Source organism: Phodopus roborovskii, unplaced genomic scaffold (assembly GCF_943737965.1).
Source record: "Phodopus roborovskii unplaced genomic scaffold, PHOROB, whole genome shotgun sequence".
In the NCBI taxonomy this organism is placed as follows: Eukaryota; Metazoa; Chordata; class Mammalia; order Rodentia; family Cricetidae; genus Phodopus; species Phodopus roborovskii.
Genome location: NW_026126480.1, coordinates 13347419 through 13370839, shown reverse-complemented (window position 1 = coordinate 13370839; position 23421 = coordinate 13347419). Strand labels below are relative to the sequence as shown.

Genomic DNA, 23421 nt, shown 5'->3' with positions numbered 1-23421 from the left:
TTCTCATTCTCTCTCTCTGTTTCTCTTTCTTTCTCTGACACACATATACACACCAGCTTATTAATACCAGCAGCAAGATTACAACAATTTTAGAATTATCCAGCAAGGAATAAGGAATGAAATTATGTTATTTGCAGGAAAATGGATAAATAATAAATGAAGGAAAATATAAGCAAATAAAAACAGACTTTCCTTCCTCTATGTTTGTATACAGAGTTAATTCCAGGACAGGTGAAAGTTACACAGAAAAACACTGTCTCAAAAAATGAAAAAATAGAAGTAGAAGAAATTGAGTAATAAAAAAGCCACGTGAAAATGGAAAGCACACAGAGAGTCTGGATACTGTATGCTATTGTGTTGTCTTTGAATTGTTTGACTGTGGAGGAAATAGCAACAAATGTTAAAAAGAAATGCTGCTGGATTAATCCAATTTATATATTTTAAAAATGCTTTGACTTCAAAATTTAAATCCAAGGACAGGTTACTGGGGAAAAGATTTCTATTTTTGTTTCCACAGAAAATGAAAAGCTATGGATTCCTTCCAGACTAACATGGTTTGATCAAGCAAGACCTCCTGAAGCAGTGTCCCAGGTGATCCAACATTCAAAACAGCTGGGACATGTAGTGAGATAGTCCTTCTGTGGCACTGACCACGCCCATTGGGGGGTGGAGCCATGGGCGGAAATGACCTGTGGAAGGAGGTCGGAGGAAGAGCCCGGAAAAGCTCTCTTGCTGGCGGGACTCAGAATTCCTTGGTGTTCATCTGTCTAGGTTGTAAGTTATTTCTCCCTGAATAAACATCTATTCGGCCTATTTGTTTATCCTGATCCTTATTTAACCGCAATAGGGACAAGGTAGCCTTGCAGACTACAGCCAGGTTTTCTGCATCTTCATAGGATCCCCAAGATAGTGCTCTCTACCAGCAGGAAGCACTTTGGAAAGAACGATACCCAAATTCCCAAATATTGTTTATAAATGTTTATTTTCATTTAAATGGGGTTGGTTATAAATGGTTAATGACCACAACCAATATTTTTTAAAGGCAGAAAGGGCATTATGGTATAGAAATGAATACTTCGTTTTGGAATGGATTTTCATTTATTGATACTATTTAAGGTCAATTTTGTGATTATGTATATTTCTCCTCTTGTTTAGGTATTGTATTTATATAGCTCACTTAAAAATATAATAGAGATTATAGATAGTCACCTATAATAGTCAAAACTTATAGTTAAGTTTTCTAGATATACAGAGGTATATTTCAAAAGGGTAGGTATTCTTCAAACCTTTCAAAGACATACAAAATATGCCATTTAAAATGCTTTAGGGTTTTTCTTAACAGTGAGGCCCAACTGCTCCTGGCAATACCACCTGTGTCAGAAAGGAAGGTGGACATCAAAGAAACTTGTTATGGACCTTGCTTTCAATATGGCAAGACTATTTGGGCAAGATAATTCTCTTGTCTGGACTGTTTAATTTTATGCTGTATAAACTGGATACACAGGACCAAGAGAAAAGTGACTGCTGAAACAAGATGGACATTGCTACAGGATTCCTGCTTCATGGAAGAGTCTGCCAGACAGTCTTCAGGACACAGAGAAAAGTGACTGACAAACTGACAATACAGGTGGAGTGGACTTTCCTGCTTTGCTGAGGAGTCTGCCAGACACACTATGGCCTACAGGCTGAAGATGGAACATTAGAGAAGAACTTTGGGTGACTGACTAGGCGAGTTGTCTCTGTCATTTCTAGAGTTTATATATTATCCCTCTGTGGTCTTTAATGGAGTTGAAGACAGATAGTTATGGTTATAGTTTTCCATAGTTAGGATTAAAGATAAGTTATATGTAGAACTTTAGACTCACAAAGATAGAATAGATGATGGAATATTTTCTTTAAATCTTGCTAAACGTTAATGAACTGAACATTGTTAACTGTGGTTCTTATTTGATAACTGTTTTGTTATATATTTTGCTATTTAAGGTTAAAACCCTTTTTATTAGACAGAAAAGAGGAGATGATGGTAGATGCCATTCTGTAAATATGTTTCTCTTATAGGTTAATGAATAAAGCCCTACTGGCCAATATGAAAGCAAGATAGGCAGGACTAAGAGACAAGGAGGATTCTGGGAGATGTAGTAGAGGAGAGTCAAAATGTAGGGACTTGAGAAGAAGGTTCAGACCCTCTCTCTGGTAAGATAAGACCATGTGGAAACACTCAGATTAATAGAAATGGGTTAATATTTAAGACAGAGTTAGCCAATAAGAAATACTAGTAACAGGCCAACAGCTTTATATCTAATACAGCATCTCTATGTACTATTTGGGGCTGATGCAGCTCTGGGTCCAGGTTGGCTGGGAAAAACTGCTCATAACAGTTTTGTTTAGATAATATTTTATATTTAAATTTGAAACAAGCTTGTTTTATATATCAATTCCCAATTGCCTAACCCTCTCCTCCTCCCTGTCCCCTCCAGCAACCCCCATCCCATTCCCTTTCTGCTCCCCAGAGAGGGTGATGCCTTCCATGGGGGATCTTCAAAGTCTATCATATCATTTGCAGCAGGGCCCAGGCCCTTCCCCATGTGTCTAGGCTGAGGGAGTATCCCTCTATTTGGAATGGGCTCCCAAAGTCCATTTGTGCATTAGGGATAAATACTGATCCACTACCAGAGACCACATAGACTCCATAGTCCTCCTAACTGACACCCACATTCAGGGAGTCTGGGTCAGTTCTATGCTGATTTCCCAGCTATCAGACTGGGGTCCATGAGCTCCCCCTTGTTCAGGTCAGCTGATTCTCAGTGGGCTTCTCCAGTCTGGTCTTGACCCCTTTGCCCATCACTCCTCCCTTTCTGCAACTGGATTCCAGGAGTTCATCTAACCAGCTTTTCTTAAATTATCCCATCTACCATTTGCCTCTGGGCTTTCACCTTTCTCTATTCTATATATCTTTCTTTACTTCTTACTCTGTGGTTGGCTGTGTGGCTGGGTAACTTGTCCTTGGTGTCCTCTTCTCCTTCTCCTTTTCTCCTCTACCTTCTTCCCCTCTCCTTCTCTTATTTATTCTCTTTGCCTGCCAGCCTTGCCTATCCTTCTCTCCTGCCTAGTTATTTGGCTGTTCAACTCTTTATTAGACCAATCAGGTGTTTAGACAGGCAAAGTAACATAGAGTTAAACAAATGCCACACATCATTGTATCATTAAACAAATATTCCACAGCATAAATGAATGTAACACATTTTCAACTAATATTCCACAACAGGGATTAGAATATATATATATATATATATATATATATATATATATATATATATATATCAAGTCTGGGGCCTGTTTGGCTACCCTGCCCCACCTGAATTTTTAAAAAGCACTGTAAACAAATAGAAATAAATATCTAAAAACCATTTCAAAGCCGGGCGTTGGTGGTGCATGCCTTTAATCCTAGCACTGGAGAGGCAGAGGCAGGCGGATCTCTGTGAGTTCAAGGCCAGCCTGAGCTATAGAGCGAGTTCCAGGACAGGCTCCAAAACAAATCAGAAAAACAACAACAAAAAAAAGCAAAACAAACCATTTCAAGTAATTATAGGAAGGTAAGAAAAAGAAAACGAGGGGCAGGATACAGAAAACAAGAAATAAAATGTTAGATTTAAGCCTTAACATGCTAATAACTATGAGATGGAAGTGATTGAAGGACAGCAGTTAAGATGCATAAATAGCCAGGGTAGGCTGTAAAGTATGACTCAACTATATGCTCTCTACAAGAAATTCACTTAAAATATAATACTTTAGGTGAGTTAAAAATAAATGGATGGAAAAACTATATGTATTCACATATATATTATATATATGTGTGTGTGTATGTATGTATGTATTTATACATATGAGAATAATTTTAAAAAGGTAAACAGGCTAGAGAAATGGCTCAGTGGTTATGAGCACTTGTTCTTGTAGGGGATCTGGGTTCAACTCCCAAAACCCATTTAGAATCTCACAACCGTCCATAACAGAGAACAACAGAGTGCAAGTGCTCATCTCCAAACATTCATCAGCAACCCAACACTTACACCTAAGGCTCCGGGAGCATCTTAGAAGGGGGTGGTGGTGGAAAAGGCCATAAGAGCTAGAGGGCCAGAAGTCTGCTACAAGACTGTCTTCTAGATCTGACAGGGAAGCTACACCCATAAAATCTCAACAATATACCTAAACAAGAACTGAACAACGACAACTCCAGTCGATGTGCCAAAGTGGATGGGTAAATCTTATAAGGTTCCACCCCTAGATGAAGAGTTACAGGCAGTTAAACACTGCTGAGAGACAGAGAAATAGTCTTCCCCAGGGATGAGCCCCCTAAATGGTTATCCATTTTTAAGTGATCATACAAGTAACACTGAATGGATTCAGTTGGAAAATGTGCGTGCATGCATGCGTGCGTGAGTGCATGCGCGTGTGTGTGTGTGTGTGTGTGTGTGTTAATTGGGGGGACACAGGAAAGGTTGTAGAAAGAAGGAAGGGGTAAATGCTGTAATTTCATTCTTTTAAAAAGCGAGAAAGAAAGCCAGGTGGTAGTGGCACATGTCTTTAATTTCAGCACCTGGGAGGCAGAGGTAGGTGGATCTCTGTGAGTTCAAGGTCAGCCTCGTCTGCAGAGTGAGTTCTGGGACAGTTATGACTGTTTCATAGGAAAGAAAAAAGCAAAACAAACAAAAAACCAGAGAGAGAGAGAGAGAGAGAGAGAGAGAGAGAGAGAATGACAGTCTAAAGAGAATGGCCGAAAGTAGCCTTTGAGGGTAAGCTAGCTGTGATGGTACTAAAAACTTGACAGACTCAAGAAGACATATAAAACAAGTGTTTGGTGTGACTTGGAGAGAGCATCTTACCTGGGTTAATGGAGATGTATATTTCAGGGGTGGGAAGATGGCTCATCTATTAAAGTGCATGTTCTACTCTTACAGAGGACCATCTAGTTTGGTTTCCAGCACCCATGTTAGCAGGCCCACAATCACCTGTAATTCCAGCTCTGTGGTATCTGATATCTTCTTCTAGCCTTTGAAGGCATTGCAGTCATGTGCACAACCCCTCCACAGACATACACATAGTTTAAGAAATGTGCAAAAATGTAAGCATCATCCCAAATGGGAAAATCCTGGAATCATTTCTCTGAGGTCAGGGAAGATACACAGGAATGCACTCATCCACCACTTCTAGTTAACACATTGGAGACTCTAGCCAGAGCAGCATAGGAAGGAAAAGGAATATTAGGGTCAAAATATTGATAAAGAAATTATGAAAATTCCATTGTCTGAGACTAACAAGTGCCAAAAAGTGGTGCTACCAACTTTCTACAAATATTACAGTGTTTGTAGATATAAGAGTAGCAAAAACAGTGGTTTCTCCACAGTGGCAGCAAGCTGCTAGAAAACATGGGCATAAAGAAACAGTACAGATGCTGGGTGTAGTGGCGCACACCTTTAATTCTAGCACTCAGGAAGAAGAGGCAGGCGGATCTCGAATCCAGCGTGGTCTACAGAGCGAGTTCTAGGAAGCCAGAGCTGTTATTCAGAGAAACCCTGTCTCAAACAAACAAACAAAAACAGACATGATTGAGAATTTCAAGCCCTTGGGACTTGATAGATCAATAAGGAAGTCTTCAAGATTTCTGCTTCAGAAATTATAGAGGCCAGTTCTTCCAAAATTTATCTGAAAACTTAATGTGATTCAAATATGTATCTCAACTGAGTTAGCACAGAACTAAGATGCCTTTAAAGATGTATGTAAGATGCCTTTAAAATAGACTTGGAAAAGTAAAGGTCAGACACGCTCACATGTGCCTGTAATCTCAGCATTAGGGAGGTTAAGACAGACCGCTTTGAATATAAGCCTAGCCTGGGTTACATACTGACTTCCAGGATAGCTTGGGCTACAGAGGGGACTCTGACTGAAAAATAAACAAACAAACAAACAACAAAGCAAGCATTCAACAGTGACAGGCCACAGTTCACTGGGCTGTTAATTCAGCAGCTAGATGGAAGGGAAGTAGAACTTGAGAAAGACCAAAAGAGGAGAGACCCACAGGTTCACAAAGAGTTCATCCCCAGGTTCTGTAAAGAACTTCCTGTCTCAGTTGACCAATCAGCTGCCTTGGGATAGAAACCAGCACAACATTTCCCTTTATATTGTTGATATACTGGTTCCAATCCAAAGAATGAAGTTGGGGCAGGAAATGACGAGGTCAGAACAGATATCCTTCACCCACAATTGACAGGGTGCAGAGAGACCTCATAAGATCCCAATATGTGGTTTCTGTCTTCTGTTTGGGGGTTGGGCTTGCTGGCAGGTGTAGAAGAGAGTTAAAAACAACACTTTCAATATTTGTAAAAGAACCAACTCAGAGCGTCATGTAAAAGAACCTGTATTTCACTCATAAGTCCAAGCCTGAATAAATCCATTTTTATTGCCTGTTTCTTTAGTTTCACTTTCTTTTTTTATTTTATTTAATTTTATATAACAAAGTCCAATTAAATGAAAATAAACATTTATACACAATATTTGGGAATTTGGGCATCGTTCTTTCCAAGCTACTTCCTGCTGGTAAGGGGCGCTGTCTTGGGGGGTAGTTTCACTTTCTATGTGTAACTACAAGCACCCACTTTGTTTTTGTTTGTTTGTTTTGCATGGTCACCACTTTATTTATTCAGTGTTGGGAATTTAACTTAGGGCCTCACACGTTAGGCAAGTGCTCTACCATTGAACTATAGCTCAAGCCTGAAGCCATCACTTTATTTTTAATTTTTAAGATTTACTTATTTTATTTATCAAGATACAGTGGCCATGCAGAAGCAGGAGAATCTCCGTGAGTTCAAGGCTAGTCTGTTCGACATAGAGAGTTCCAGAGAAGCCGGGCTACATAGACACCCCCCCCAAGATTTATTTTATGTGTATGAGCATTTTGTTTGCATGTATGTAAGTTCACCACATGCATGAAATACCCACAGATGCTAGAGACAGAGTCAGCTCTCCCAGGGCTGGAATTACAGCTGATTGTGAGTGGAGAATGTGGGTATACGAATCTAAGCCAGGGTCCTCTGCAAGAGCAGCCAGTGCTCTTAACTGTGGTGATATATTATTTATGATTTATTAAAGCTTGCCTGAAAATTCAGAAAGCAAAGTCAGTCACAAGTCATAGAAGCCAGGCACACACCTTTTATTCCAGCAGCCAAAAGCTAGGAGGTGAGGTATACACTTTTAATCCTAGGACTCAGGACTAAGAGGTACACAGATCTCTGGGAGTCCAAAGCTATCCAGATCTACACAAGATTGAATCAGTCTAAAAGGGAATTATAGTTCATACCTTTAATCCCAGGACTCATGAGAGGAACATAGGACAGGAGCAAGGTCTCCATATACAGCATTCATTCTCCAGCCACATTGAGAATAGGAATGCCCCAGCCCTGTTAGAGGTAAGAGCTCTCTGGTAGCTTGGCTGCTTTCCTTTCCTGATCTTCAGCTTGAACCCCAATATCTGTCTCTGGGTCTTTTATTTATCGTGTTAGTGAGCCATCTCTCCAGTCATCATGCGAGACTGTGAATTCTGGTTTTAAGCACTCATGATGCTTTGAATTTTTGTCACCAACACCATCATAATCATTATTATTCATTATTTTTTTTTGTTTTTTAAGATAGGGTTTCTCTGTGTAGCCCTGGCGGTCCTTGAACTCACTCTGTAGATCAGTTTGGCCTCAGACTCACAGAGATCTGTCTGCCTCTGCTTCCTGAAAGCTGGAGTGTGTTACTACTGCCTGGCAATTGTCATGTTCTTTGTCATTTCAAAACCAGGGCCAGAGAGAGAGAGAGAGATGCAAGTTTTCTAGTAACCTTTCTGTCTTATGAACCTTCATCAAAAGGCTCTATTTATTTATCAAACTCTCTAGATAGCCTTTCCCTGCCATTTACTTATTACTGTCTGTATTAGTATAATTCCAGTTTCTACAATGAATCCTGACCATTAAGTGGCATTATTTAAAATAGCTCCTAGCTAAGAGTCGTTGATAAAGCAAACAGTAATTGACATCAGCTACGTGATGGGGGAAACACCAAAGAAGGACAATCACAAACAAGTATCTGGATTACTTATAATTCAGAATATTTCCTAATCTTTGGTCTGTGATTATGTTCATGGAGCTTTTGATAAACCTTTATGCCCAAGACCAAAGCTTGAGAGAAACAAACAAGGCCTGGTTATCCCTGCTCTGATGGAGTACATTTGAAAGAGTGAGCTCACCATGAAGATTCTCCTTCAGACATAAGGGTAGTGGAATGATACAGCAGAGTGTGGGGAGTGAGGAGGTAGAGAAGCCTCTTCAGATATTTGTGAGTAATGCAACCAACATTGCTCCATTTCATTTGAAGAAGTTACTTTTAACCCAACCCTTCTCCTTTGGGTTTCTCCAGGACAAACAAAGTTGATGTTCATGATGTTGCTGATCAGGATCAAGAATAGCAGTAGACACTGTGAGCCCAAAGAGGACAGTCTGCCTTTGGCTGGCTTGCTTCTGAGTCATATTAAGGTAAAGGATGAACAAGTGAATGTAGTTGGACTTTCTTGTCTGAGTTTCTTTTGGGACCACCAGACCCCAAATAATGACATGGGGATTTACTATTAATAATGAAAGTTTGACTTTTAGTTTAGGCTGTTCTCAACTAGCTCTCATAACTTAAATTAACTTGTTTATATTAATCTACATTCTTCCATGTGCCTCTTTACCTCATCTCCATTCTGTATGTCCAACTCCCTCCAGGTCTCACTGGCTTCTCCTACACCAGAATCTAACCCTGAGTTCCTCTTTCTGCCCAGAAGTCCCACCTAGTCTTTCCTGCCTTAGCTATTTGGCCATTCAGCTCTTTATTAAACCAATCATGTGCCTTAGGCAGGTGAGGCAAAATACAGATACATCTTCACTCAGTGTAAACAAATATTCTACAAATGAGTCCAGTCTATATACCAACACCTGCAATGTGAAGTTTGATCCTAATTAGTCAGATATTAGGGTGTGAAAGTGGAGAGATTGGAGGAGCAGAACAGTCAGCCACTAAAGAGAGCTTTTACCTCTACAGAATCCTCAGACCAAAGGGGCAATCCTGTCTCTATGAATCCTCAGACTGAATGCTCTGAGCTCCTGTCTCCTCCCACCTTATATTTCTCTCTCCACCCAGCATATCACTCCTGTCTCCACTTCTCTAGTGCTGGGGTTAAAGTTGTGCAATCCCAAGTGCTGGGACCAAAGGTGTGAGCTCTGTTTCTCTTTAAGACTGATTCAGTCTTGTGCAGCCCAGGCTGGCCTTGAACTCTCAGAGATTAATCTGCCTCTGTCTCCCAAATGCTGGGACTAAAGGTGTGTAGCACCATACTCTGATCTTCAGGCAAGCTTTATTTTGTTGTTGTTGTTTGTTTTCTTTCTTTTTTTCTGTCTTTTCCTTTTTTTTTTTTTTTTTTTTTTTTTTTTTTTTTTGAGACAGGGTTTCTCTGTATTGTTTTGGAGGCTGCCCTGGAACTAGCTCTGTAGACCAGGCTGGCCTTGAACTCACAGAGATCCACCTGCCTCTACCTCCCAAGTGCTGAGATTAAAGGCATGTACAACCAACGCCCAGCAAGCTTTATTTGTTAAAGCACAAACAAAATATCACCATGCCAATGCCAGTTCCTTATGGCCTTATTTTTGCATATACAGATACACTGAAGAAACCAGACCCTCACTCAGCACCCTGCTTTAGCAGCCATGACGGCTGCAGAAAGACTCAGCAAGATGTAGACCTCTGACTCAGCACATGTCTGACCTTGCCAGACCTGCCCCAGTCACTAGGAGGTCAGATACCATCCTTGTGGCAAAGAACCAATCAGAAGTTAGCTGGTGGGTTCTGGACATACTTTATGGTATAAATGGCATAACGGGTGTGCAGAGCATAGCAACTGCCCTGGGAGGGCCTACAGGTCATAACAACCAGTTGACCAATCAACACAGGACAGGTTGCCCAAGCCTGGAAGTGTACTAATCCCGAGACTGTTACATACCCTCACTCCCCTCACTCACCTCAATAAATTCCCTGCCTCTTGACCCTCCAGGTCCTTCTACCTCTAAATGCTGTGTCGAATGAACAGAGGGCCCGAGTTAATACAGTTAACTTGTTAAATAATAAAACAGACTCTTTTCTTTTGCATCGGAACAGGTCCATTGGTGATTTTGGGGTTCCAAATTTGGACACAACATGAAGAAAGTCCACAAGAATAAAGAAAATGACCAATTGTGCTGGCTAGTTTTACATCAATTTGACACAAGCTAGAGTTATCTGACAGGAGGAAAGAAACCTTGATTGAGAAAATGCCTCCATGCCCATTCCCTATGGAGGGATACTATTTCAGCCGGGATACATGGAGGATGGTCTAGGCCCTCCCCCAAATGATGTACAGACTTTGATAATCCCCCATGGAAGGCCTCACTATCCTTAGGGAGTGGATGGGGGTGGGTTGGGGGTGGGTCAATGTGGGGCATGGGAGGATGGGAGGGGGATTGATATGTAAAATAAGATTGCTTCTAACAAAAAGAAAGAAAATGCATCCCTAAGATCCAGCTGTAGGCAAGCCTGTAGGGCACTTTCTTAATTAGTGATTGATGGTAGAGGGCTCTACCCACTGTGGGTGGTGCCATAATCACTGAGCTGGTGGTCTTGGGTTCTATAAGATAGAAGGCTTGATGATGAACAGTGATCTGGAAGTGTAAGCCGAATAAACCTGTTCCTCCTCAACTTGCTGTTTGGTCATGGTGTTTCATCACAGCAATAGAAACCCTAACTAAGATCCCAATGTAGAATGTTATACAAACAGAAGAACTGGGGAGTTTATAGGGTATAGGGTATTGAGGTTTAAGAGATGCTTGTGTCTATGACTCTCCACTTGTTTGTGAAACCAAAACTGCTCTTAAGAAAATAAAGAGCTTAACATGTTGATGCTGGTGTACAGAAGAGGTTCAATTAAAAGCCTAGAAGGATGTCTTGGATTAAAAAATATTTGTCAAAGACTAGGGCTGTAGCTCAGTGGTAAAGTGCATACCTGTAAGGAGTAAGGTTTTCCCCCCTGCCGGCCTGGACCCACCGTGGCACCAGCCCCAAATAATACACAGAGAGACGCTGTATTAGATATAATGCTGTTGGCCAGGTACTAATTTCTTATCAGCTAGCTCTGTCTTAAGTATTAACCCATTTCTATTAATCTAAGTAGTTCCACGTGGTCTCATCTTACGGGGGAGTGGGGCCGGCGTCTGGTCTCCCCAGTATCTCCATGCTGACTCTTCCTTACTACTTCCTCCCTCCTCCTAGTCTCCTAGTCCCTCCTATCTTGCTTTCCTATTGACCAACAGTGCTTTATTCATTAACCAGTATGAGAAACATATTTACAGAACGACATCTCCCATCATCTCCTCTTTTCTGTCTAAATAAAAATATTTTTTTAAATCTTGTTAAATGTTAATGGACTAAATATTGTTAACTGTGGTTCTTATTAGATAACTGTTGTGTGATATATTTTGCTATGTTAAGGTTAAAACCCTTCTTTTTATTTAGATAGAAATATTTTCACATGTAGAAGATATAATATTTTTCAAACTTCCTCCTGCTTGAGATTATACTTAAATAAAATAAGTCACTTGTTTAGCGAGAGTTCCTGAAAGTAGAGCTCAAAGCCAAGATTTACCTTCAAGTAATTTATTTGTTTCATTCCAGAAATCAAGGGTCATGCTAGAGAAAATACAAAGAATGAAGTGGGAACAGTGATGTCTTACTGAACTGGCCACTGTGAGTGACTAGTTGGCTACTATTTAATGAAAGAATATTAAACCATCCAATGAGATAAACGGGGAAAGCAGTTATTACCAAGTCCTCACTTCCATCACTCAGAACTGCTCCAAGAGCACAGTAATTTCCCAGCACTTCTGTGTGGCACATTTGTGAGTGTGGGATCTACGGACGCTGTGTTAGGGAGCACCCTATTATTCCAGCACTTTTTAAAAAAAATCTGAGCCTCACCCCTAGAGACAGTGGCTATTCACTCTCTCTTCTTGATTTTTCTATTTTCTGTCATGCTTCTTGGAACACAGATGACCCCATATGAGCATTGAATAAACCCTGCCAGAGGATGGAGGAATAGTAATGATTAAAGAAGCCTGGGTCCCTGGGATCTCACGGACTTGCCAAAACATAACCACTAGAGGGACTGAGGCAGACAGTTGTCAGAAAGCTTAGCAGCCAGGGGTCAATTGTTTTGGCTCAATCTACCTTTCCCAACAATGCTCTTAGTGACCTGCAGCCCTGTCTGCCTTGAGCTTTGTGGACATCCCACTGCAAACAATGCATTCGGTCACTCATCCTTGATTAATCCCCTTTTTGTGGCCAATCACACACTAAACCACAGTGTTACATGTATACATACATAGCTATCCCTTTGAACATTGCCTCTATATGGTGAAATGTCCAAAAACCGTCTTTGTGGCTTTGTGAAACCTGAAGCACATTTTTATTATCTCTAGTACTTTTTATATGTTTATTTTTATTTAGTTCTCTCTCTCTCTGTCTCTGTGTGTGTGTTTGAGAGAAAGAAAGAGAGAGAGAGAGAGAGAAAGAGAGAGTATGCCATGAACATGGGGATGGTGGTGTTCACAGGGGTCAGAAGAGGACATCTGATCTCTGTGAGCTGGAATGTTACAAGTGGTTATGAGTGATCCAACATGGGTGCTGGGAAACAAAGTATGGTTTTCTAATATGCTGTCTCTCCAGCCTCCCTTTCATATTTGTCAATTTAAATAAACCAAGTTTAGTGTTTATGTTGACAAAGAATTTGATCTCTACAGGGTCTTAATGGGGTTTCATCAGCTGATTGCTGCTGGATAATTTTGAACACCCATTTTGATTATGTTTCTATCTATATCTATCTATCTATCCTCTATCTATCTATCTATCTATCTATCTATCTATCTATCTATCTATCTATCATCTATTTCTGTCTGCCTGTCAATCCATCCACCCACCTACCTATCCATCCATCCATCCACCTACCTACCTGACTTGCTATAAATTCTTATATTTTGGCTTGCAGTATACTCAATAAACTAATTCATTCAAATTCTCTAGACTGTACAGACCAGCAATAATGTGCTAATTTTGTTTGGTTCAAATAGACAGAAAACCATCTCTTTCACATTTATTCAGTACTCCTGAAGAGCTCACACCTGTGGTCAAGGAGAGGCTAGGGACAAGCATGAGGCTTTATCTGCTAAGATGCCTTTGAGATTCTGGGATAGCTGGTTGTCTCCCCAGCATCCCTCCCTGGAAAACTTTCACACAGCAAACAAAGACAGTCTCAGATTGGCTCAAGTAAATTCAATGTGAAGAACAATAGACCTGACATTAACCTATGGCCTCCATATGCTCATGTACAAGTAACCAACCCTCAACAACAGAGCGCGCATGCACACACACACACACACACACACACACACACACACACACACACACACACAGAGAGAGAGAGAGAGAGAGAGATTGACTTTGTAGATAAGGTGTTCAGGAAGCGCTTTTGTGAAGGAAGTGATAAAAGTAAAATGACAAGCTATTCCAGAATGCAAAAGAAGTTTAGGATGCAACCAAATGAACAGAAATATATATAGAAAGCAAAACAAAAGAAACTCATAGAAAAAAGTTATGTGTCATGAGTACAATAGACCAAGTTGTGTGGGCTTATTTATAGAGCTGATGAGAAGGGAGCTTTAGCAGAGACACAGGCCTATAATCCCAGCACTTGAGAGGTAAAGGCAAGCAGACCAGGGATATAAAGTTCTCCTACGACATTATAGCTTTAAGGCAAGCCTAGGCTATCTGAGATCCCATCTATAAACAATCAGATTCTGCCATTATTAATGTTCTTTACATTATTTCTTCCATTATGAATTGTGGATCATTAATATACACACAGACTCGATCTTACTTTGTAAAATGTAATTAATTTTTGCTATGGAGCAACCAATTTTGGTATCTACCTATGAATTTTATTGAATCTTCTTATCATGCCCAAATTGCCCATACTTTTATCTTTTTGAGACAGGGTCTCATTGTGTGGTCCTAGCTCGCTTGGAACTGCTATGTAGACCAGGATGACCTAAAACTCACAGAAATCTGCCTGTCTCTGCCTTCCAAGTGCTGGGACTAAAGGTGTTCGTCACCACCACCTGACCTTCAACACTCACCAGATTTTCAATTCTTCCAGTTTATCTCAGTATCTGACTACAATTCTTCAAATTCACATTCCAGTATTTCTCCCTCTTTCCCACCTTGCATCTGTGACAACTAAACAGATAGCTCACATCCTTCTGAGGAGTCTAAATTACCCTGTCCCTGACTTTTCCCCTCTTAGAACCTAAGAATCATTGCAGGCTACAATCTGAAGACTTCCCATATGTTTCAGGCTGGAGTTTGGGAGCTGTGAACCAGCCAATCAGATCCCAGGTTTGTTCCTGAATCAAGGTGTGTGGAAGAGGGAAAGGCTAGCTATCATGTTGAAAGAAAGAGACATACCCATACCTCAAGGACCATCTATCTCTGCTGCAGACAGAGATGGGACGAACTTCTGAGCTACTAGGTAAAATGCTGGGAATTGCATTCTCCCACTTCATAAGGGCTTCAATGTCTTAGCCTCAGGAAACAAGCAGTGCCATAGAATCAAAAGATTTTGATCTGTCTACCTCTTGGGATCCACTTTCTGGATACCCTTGGGTTTCAATTTTTACTTTACTATGACATTTTTGTTTTAGGCATTAGATGTTTAAGATGCTGGATCTGTAGGCCCTCTTAGAGTCCAGGCTTGTTTCAACACATCAACAGATGCAATGACCAGCCCTCCTGGAAAATCATCACCAAGAGAGACCCCTCCTAGATTTCCCTTTACCAAGAGTTATAAAAGGACGACCCCTCTGAGCCAGTCTTGGGCAAGAAGGTGCACAAAAGAGGCTGGTCAGAAGTTCTGATCGACAGGTATGGTTTGAGCTGAATTTGGTGTGAATATCCTACAATCTAACTGCCTATACCACTGAAGAACTGAACTGCAACCATGTGCCTAAGCACTAACACCATGGCTAGCTCCTACCGTTGGTTAAGGTATGCCCATGCATTGTATTGAGTGTTAAAACATCCTCATGACATTTTTGTCACCTCCTTCTTTTCACAGTGACCTTGGCATATGGAGGTTTTGTCTACCCACTCCCCTCTTCCCAGGATTTTTTTTTTTTTTTTTTTTTGATTCAGGCTTTGAGCATCTTCTTACTGCAGGGACCTTTCTTAACATTCTCCCACCCACACTGTTTTTGAGATAAGTTCTCAGGTAGTCCAAGCTGGTATCAAACTTGTTATGTAGTCAAGGCTGTCCTTGAATTCCTGGTCTTCCTGTCTCCATTTCCCAAGTGCTGGGATTACAGGCACATAGGTCATCACACCCGGGAGGACTTGCACAATTTTCAGGTTTGCATTTCTCTGCCAGTAGGATTTTGTGCCTTTAGTTCAATACTAATCATCAGGACCAGACAATGATATGTTTTGTCCAATATAACATTGTGAGATTATCCAATAGTGTGGGAACAAACCAAAGCACTGGAGTCTGTGGCACCATGATTATCTGAGAGATCTAGACCAAAGAGAGAACTAGAGCCAGAGCAATAATGTGTACAGTCTCAGCCACTGAGGAGGCTTGAGACGAAGCCTTTGTACCAGCCTGGGAAACACTGCAAGACCCTGTCTCCAAAAAGGAGGGAGAGGAAGCAGAGACATAGGAAAGGGAAATAAGAGGAGGAAGGGGGTTAGGTTTCTTATTTGTTAGATCCTCCAAATATACGCCAGCATAAGTATACACTTCTAAGTTATATTTCTAAAAGTTCAGTTATGAAAGCTGAATGACAAAAGGTTCCAGGGAATTATTTTGGTGGAGCATCTTTATTTTATCTCTTCCATAAATATGATGGAATAGGAGGTTATAGGTTTCTGGTCACTCTGTCTGTTATGGTGTTTTCTACCTAATACGTTTCCCAGTGACTTTGTCTTAGTGACCCAAGAAGCTGATGAATTAATTACATGGATCTAGGATCAATCCTGAAAGAAGCAGGTAGTTCCCAGAGGAAGCTCCAACATCAACACTTTGTTCATATGCTTTAGCCAGCATACAAGAATATTGTAGCCAGGGGCAACTAAGGATGTAGAAATGAGTCTTAAAATTGGTCACCACTCAAGCCTGATGGGAATGGTGTATGCTTTTAATCTCAGCACTTGGGAGGTAGAGGCAGGTAGATCTTTGTGAATTTGAGGACAGCCTGGTCTACAGAGTGAATTCCAGGCCAACCAAGACTAAACAGAGAAATTCTGTCTCCACTCCCTCCCCCTACCCACCAAGATAGTCACCTCTCTTCACCTTTACCTAATTCCTATAAAGCACTCAGGCCATTTGGTGATGGTTTTGTTTTGTTGACAGGGTCTCACTATGTAGACCTGTCTGATCTAAAATTCTTAGAGATCCTTCTGCCTTAGCCTCCCAAATGCTGGGATTAAAGGTGTGAGTCACCACACAAAGCTTACATGTAATTTGAAAAACTGGTATATAGGCCAAAGGCCAACCAAGTATCCACATATCGCACACATACACACACACAGTCATCCATCCCCATCAGTCCAGTGGGGGATAACAGAAAGGAAGGTCCTGACTCATTGTGGTACAGACAAAGGAAAAGATGCAGGATGAGAATGCAGTTTGGTTGGTAGAGTGATATCCTAGCATCATCGGGTCCTGGGTTCTATTTTTGCAGTTTTAATCAAGTTCCACCATGTAAGCTACACAGATTTCCAGGGGGAATTTTAATTGGCAGGCACAATGCAGGAGTTCATCCTGGGGCTGAAGTGACTCAGATTGTATATCTTCAGTCTGTGTGGGGTGCAAGGGGCATCAGGGCCAGTGACACCCTGTGGCAAGGGACTCAGGAGTTCAGGTTATCCTCATAGACATAAGCCAGGAAGAGGTTAATCCATGCTAATGGGACCTTGTCGCCAGGAAAAGCAAAAATGAAAAACTTAAAACAAAAAAAGAGATAGAGAATACAAAAGGTATAGTAACAAGACACAATTTATCTAATTTAAGTAGTTCATAAACCATCTGGGATCTCTTTCAGATTTAACCTGAAACTGAAACCACATCATCCACAGGATGATAAGGTCACAGCACTGCCTTCTGCAACACTTGCTTTTAGAAGAGACTGGAGACCCAGCCACCAAAGACATGCTCAGGTACCTGACAAATCTGAACTCTGTCCACTGAAGGGGAAGGTCTCTAAAGTCGAGGGGATTCTGAGAAAAATCCGAGGGCTGCAGAGAGTGTAGTAGTGGGTGGGGGGGTGGCCTATGACTTGAGGGTTAAAGCCAGAAGGTCAGTCCGGGGCAAAAAATAGCCCATGTAGGGAGGTGGAGTCAGATCTAGATAAAGGGAGGACAGAAAAGAGGCTATGGATCTTTCCAGAAACTTAAAAATGTAATGCTGGACCACTGGCATCTGTGCACATAGGCACTTATGTATATAGACTTTTTCATTCCTGTACTTCCTGGGTTTTAAGGACAGTACAGGGATATGCTTAATTAATCCCATTTTCCTCCCAGCTCCACACAAACATGAGTTTCTATCTTCTTTTTGGTTTTATTTATCCATTTAAAAAAAAAAGTTTTAAAGACTATGTTCTTGCTATATAGCCCAGTCTAATCCAGACCTTGAGGTCCTTCTGCTCCATTTTCCTGCATGTTGGTGAACATAGGCTTTTTTGTTGTTGTTGTTGTTGCTGTTGCTGTAGGATCTTGCACATATAAAGCAGAATGGAACGAGAATGGAGTGAGTGAGGAATGAGGAGATGGGAATGAAGAAAAAGAGAGAGATGGATGTCTTTATTGAGGTCCGAGGTGTTAGCTACACAGATTTCCAGGGGGAATTTTAATTGGCAGGCACATATTGCAGGAGTTCATCCTGGGGCTGTAGTGACTCAAGCTGCATATCTGCAGTCTGTGTGGGGTGTGAGGGGCATCAGGGCCAGTGAAGGAGGCTGTACTTAGCTGTCCTAAAGAGAAGTAGGCACCAGACTTGTCAAAGGCAAATATCTGAATTAAGCACATGAGGAACTAGGGAGGGGAGGAGAGAATTGGAAACTTACTCCAGGCTGGCTGAGCCATGCTTCCTGAATGAGAAAGTCCCTCTGCGGACTGACCAACCCTACAGGATGGCTTTCTGTGAGCACCTACATCTGGGATTTCTCATACATGCTGTCTTCAAAGCAGAGTTATGAAGCTTAAGTTTTAAGACAAGAAAGGGATGGTTGTAGCTGAGACCAGAGAAAGAGCTAGAAAGTGGAGATATCTGCTATGTAAATCAGATTCACTGTCCAGCCGGCTATAGCTGATCCCGCTGTCCAGCGAGTCTAGGGTATCTCAGAGCCCCATCTCTCTCCACAGCCCAGTGCAGGAGTACAAGTGCATATCATCACACCCCACTTCCCCCCCATGGGTTCTGGGAATCAAACTCATCTCTATAGTTGCAACTGAATGTTGTCATCAGTTTTTGTTTTCTATTACATTACAAAATGCTTGGTACTGGAAAGTTTATAAAGTAAATATGCTTACTCAGTTCACATTCTCATAGCTGGAAAGTCTAAATATCATGACAATGCTGGCTAGTTAGGGTTTTCCTGGCAGAATCACAATAGGGCAGAGAAGCCATTGCCATGTGCAGAAGGGAATACATGGCAATAGAGGGAGCCAGAAAGGTTCTGGGGTCAGACTTGCTCCTGTAGGAACTGAGCAGGATTGCACATGTGAAATGATCTCTTCTGAAGGTGATTTTCTCCAGGACCTGGTCACTTCCCAGCAGACCTCACCTCTTAAAGGTTTCTCTACCTTCATATGGCCACACTGGGGACCTGCAAAGGACAAACACATCCAAATCACAGAACATGGTGAATATTAGTAATGATAGTGATAAACACTGACAGCATTAATGACATTTAAATGTACTGAGCTGAGTGTGAGCCACAAGCTAATCAAAAATATAGAAGAATGTAAGTATCTGTGCAAAGTAAAACTTCAGGGCTGATGACAGATCTGCTAAAATATGGCTGTTTTTCCCTGGAAACTACATGATACATAGTTCTGTGTGTTACCAGGACTGATAGATTGTAGATCCTTATTAGGGAGCAAGGATAATGGCCACATTTTTGGAAAGGAATCCAAGCAAAGCTGTTCACAGAGTCCTGATAAGCTATTCTTGGAGCAGTGTGAGCAGGAGCCCAGACCTCCAGATGTGAAATGGAGATTCAGTCATTAACCCAGAGCTGATCCATCAACAGACTGTTACAGTACTCTGCACACCCCTATTTCATTGTCTTATGTTTGCTTGCAGCTGCTGTTTTTGAACTTGAAGATGGCACCAAAAATTCACACGTTTCTTCTAACTTGGTTGTTAACCAAGCAGGTAATATTCTCAACCCACATCCTGTTGACCTTGCTTTCCCCTGCCCACATTTTCGTGATATTACACTTCACAGGGCCGAGGCTGTGGCTACAGGATGTTAGAGAGCATTAATCTTGAAGGTAAAGATAAAATCAGTAAGGGGCAAGGTTGTGTGTGAGTGATTACAGTAATATACCATGATATATGTATACGAAACTGAAAATGAGGCCTGTTATTTTGACTAAAATATTGAAGAAGAAAAATTATAATATCATAAACACAAAAGAACCAGAGATCTCAGCCTTGCCTTTTTGTACCCCTAAAAATATAATAATACTGTGCTCATGCATGTGCCATGTATGAAGTTGGGGTATGTGATATCTCATGCACCCAGCACCCAGCACATGCTGATAACTTAGCAAACTTAAGTTGTAACAAAGAACCCTACTTCTTCCTTTCAGGTGACAGGCCTGACTGAGCCTTCCAATCTGGACATGGCTCCCAATGCATTTGATGATCAGTATGAGGGCTGTGTCCAAGAAATGGAGAAGAAAGCACCCCAATTGTTAGAGGAAGACTTCAACATGAGTGAGCAATTAAGACTTGAGTGGGAAAGGGCAGAGAAAAAATGGAAGGCGATGAAAAAGACAAGAAGCTATCCAGAAGGTTTCCATGATTTCCACGGAACGGCTTTAGTAGCCTACACTGGGGACATTCACAAAGATTTTAACAGAGCTGTTAGAGAATTCAGGAAAGATTTCCATAACTTTCATTACAAGGCCTTCCATTACTACTTAACAAGAGCTCTTCAGCTTCTGAATAACAAGAGTTGTTACACAGTTTACCGAGGCACCAAGAACAAGTTTCTTTACAGCGGGAAGGGCTCTGTGCGGTTTGGGCAGTTTGCTTCCTCATCTTCAGCTAAGGCCGTAGCTGTTTCAAAGTCATTTTTAAGTGACCATGGGACATTGTTCAGGATTGAAACATGCTTGGGGGTTGATATTAAAGAATTCTCCTTCTTATCCTTTGAAAAGGAGGTGTTAATTCCAGGTTATGAAGAGTATCACAAAGTAATTGTAACACAAAATGAAAAAGGGTATGATGAAATTTCTCTGGACTCTCCCCAAAGAAAGAAGAGTAACTTTAATTGCTTCTATAGTGGTTTTACGAACATAGTCAATAGTCATTTGAGAAGTTCAGGTGAGTTTGGGACTGTGTTAGAGGTGGAGCTGGTGGGGACATCATGAAGTGGAAGAGGGGGCGCTCCTTACCAGAAGCCACCTGGTAGACCACATACATGGCCAAGGTGCCTAGAATGACGAAGGGTAGCATCGGTAAAGCCAAGGGCACACACCTCCGGGAAGGTTTATCAGACATGGTTGAGCACAGTGAGGGATTCAGGAAAAAGCTATTTCCAGGCCCAAGCAGTGCCATCAGTGAGTAGGTATTTATCCATCCTTTCAAATCAAAGCTTCCCTGGGGTTGGGGATCTCTATGGCTATATGCCCATTATTCCTTGTGGCCTGGGTTTTCTCATCATCCCTTCACCATGTGTCTCTTTCTAAATCATCAATATAAGTTTGGTAATTACTTTTAAGGCATCGTTCAAATATCACTTATCATAGTAATACTTCCCTAATATTTCCATAGAAAATTAATGTACCCTGCTCTCTGTCATAGGTCTGGAATCAGAAACAATGATAATCTGGAGTAATCAAACATCACTGGTTCTGTGACTCTTGGCAAGTTACCAGATATTTGTGCCTCCATTTTCCCATTTGAATGATAAAGACCCAAATGACAAATTTGAAAATTTAGAGAGAGGCATTCAACACATATGACTTGGCATGTAGATACGATTTACTCTTTAAACATGAATACGTATGTAAACATCTCAGTCATCAGATCCAAAGCCATGCTGGGAGTTGGCCTCAACACTCACAATAAGATCCCTTGGGTACAGTCTGGAGACCTTGTCTCCTACTTCCCACCACTCAGATATGCACAGTGTCTTGCTTACTTACGTCCAGGCTCCACTCTATGTTGTCCTAAGAGATTAAGTTTGACTGAGAGGCCAGGGAGCCATCCTGAAATGAGTTACAGTTAGACTACTGAGTGCTGAGAAATCATTGCTCTAATCAGCCCTGACACTCAGAGGGGTTTCTGGAAACATGAGAAGTCTTTGCAGCTGGAAGTGAAACTACAGGAAGTGATCACAGGGATCTGATGCATTTACATAGAGAAGTTCAGAGTTAGGATGAGGCCTGAGGAAAGCAAGACCCAACCCAGGTACACAGTCTAGCCAGAAAGACGCTGTCCATCTGGGAGAAACATTGATATCCAGTCCAGGCAGGCTGAGCTTCTCGTTCACACCAGCTGACATAGAAGGAATACACATTGCTGTAACAATGGACTTTCACAAGGTTCACATTCAGAAACCTCTCCTTGGGTGAAGAAGGAAAAGCACACAGGGCTCCCTAGAAGGCCAGGAAGAGTCCAGATAGAAAAGGTTTTTCTCCCCAGCCAGTGTCTTAGAGCACAGAACCCTGGAAGCTGTCAATCCATCAGTTTGTTCACCTCCTGGTACTTGAGTTCTTTAGGAATCCTGAGAAAGCCAGAGGAGTCTACCCTGACACACTGGCCCCTAGAGCCTACTCCCCTGGGTTTTGAGCTGGATGTAAAGTTCTGAATGTTTCGGAGACATCTGTGTCTTAAGACATCTCACATGGAAACCTTTCCTTCTCCTCCCATCTACAGGAGCCAGAGACAGCCCTGCATTCCTGCTGCTTGTGGTGCTACCTGGTCTCCTGGTCCAGCTGTTTTCTCTTGCTGAGCTGTAGTCATCTCCTGCCTGTAGTTCATGGTGCTGAGTGTTGAAGGGAGGCCAAAGGGCTAGAACTTGGCAGGTTCTCTAAGGTCTGTGGGAGAAAGAAGGCTGTGATCATTCTGGAGAAGATCTACTTTAACATTAACGAAGTCCATAGGAATCTAAAGAACTTACTGGATCTGTGGGTGAAATTTTATGTTCTGACTTTAAATTTACTACTCTTCGACACTTTTCTATCTTCTATCTATCTATCTTCACCTGCATTTATAGCAGTTATAATTTTAAAGCACACAATATGTGATGAATGATACAATATAGAGAAATAAACTGTCTATAACCACACCTTGATTTCTGAGACTGGGTATTTCTATAGGTCTTATTATTTGAGAAGCTCTCCTAAGGTATGAGGTCTGATACTCACACTGATACAAATGAAGAAGTTCATGTCGTATCGTACATTTGTCACAGATGACCCTGCAGGACAAATTGAGTGGATTATAAACATAAGTACTGATCTAGTGCCCCGAAAATCAGAAAGGCTTAGACTTACTTCTCATGAGACAAAGGGGATTGATTATATGTGAGTTTGGGAGAAACCTGTTGCTTATATGCTGGTTGTTCAGGAGTAAATACAAAAAATCACACTGGAGAGAGAGAGGAAGAAAGAAAGAAAGATAGATAGATAGATAGATAGATAGATAGATAGATAGATTAGATTAGATTATTGGTATCAGTCTCTGTTCTCTTGGCCCCCTTCACTAACTACTCTGCCATCAGCACTGACTATCCCTTTCATTCTCCTTCTGATTGGATCAATGTAGGTAACCTGAATCTGAGAATATTTGACTCATTCACTTAGATTAGTGGGGAATGTAACAGGCCCCCAGACCTTGGCAGAAATGATTCTGTGATGGAAGCACCATTAAAGCCATAAAGCTCAGAATGTAGACAGAACCACCCACCAAAACAAAAACAAACACTCAATGCATCAAAGTCCATAGTTCTAGGAAAGTGTCTAAATGTACTAACCTAG

General features: G+C 41.4%; 2 protein-coding genes across 2 annotated transcripts in view; both read left to right on the top strand.

The window, feature by feature from the left end:
* Positions 1–17250: 17250 nt before the first annotated feature.
* LOC127227992 (T-cell ecto-ADP-ribosyltransferase 2-like) overlaps positions 17251–23421 on the top strand; it is a 30579-nt gene continuing 24408 nt past the window's right edge. The window contains exon 1 of the mRNA XM_051192392.1: positions 17251–17361. The gene's annotated coding sequence lies outside the window, so the exon portion shown is untranslated. The remainder of the gene's footprint in view (positions 17362–23421) is intronic.
* LOC127227991 (T-cell ecto-ADP-ribosyltransferase 2) lies at positions 19519–22731 on the top strand. Its single transcript, XM_051192391.1, has 3 exons — positions 19519–19582; positions 20023–20761; positions 22319–22731. Exons 1-3 carry the CDS (start codon positions 19532–19534, stop codon positions 22399–22401), a joined length of 873 nt encoding a protein of 290 aa, XP_051048348.1. The 5' UTR covers positions 19519–19531; the 3' UTR covers positions 22402–22731.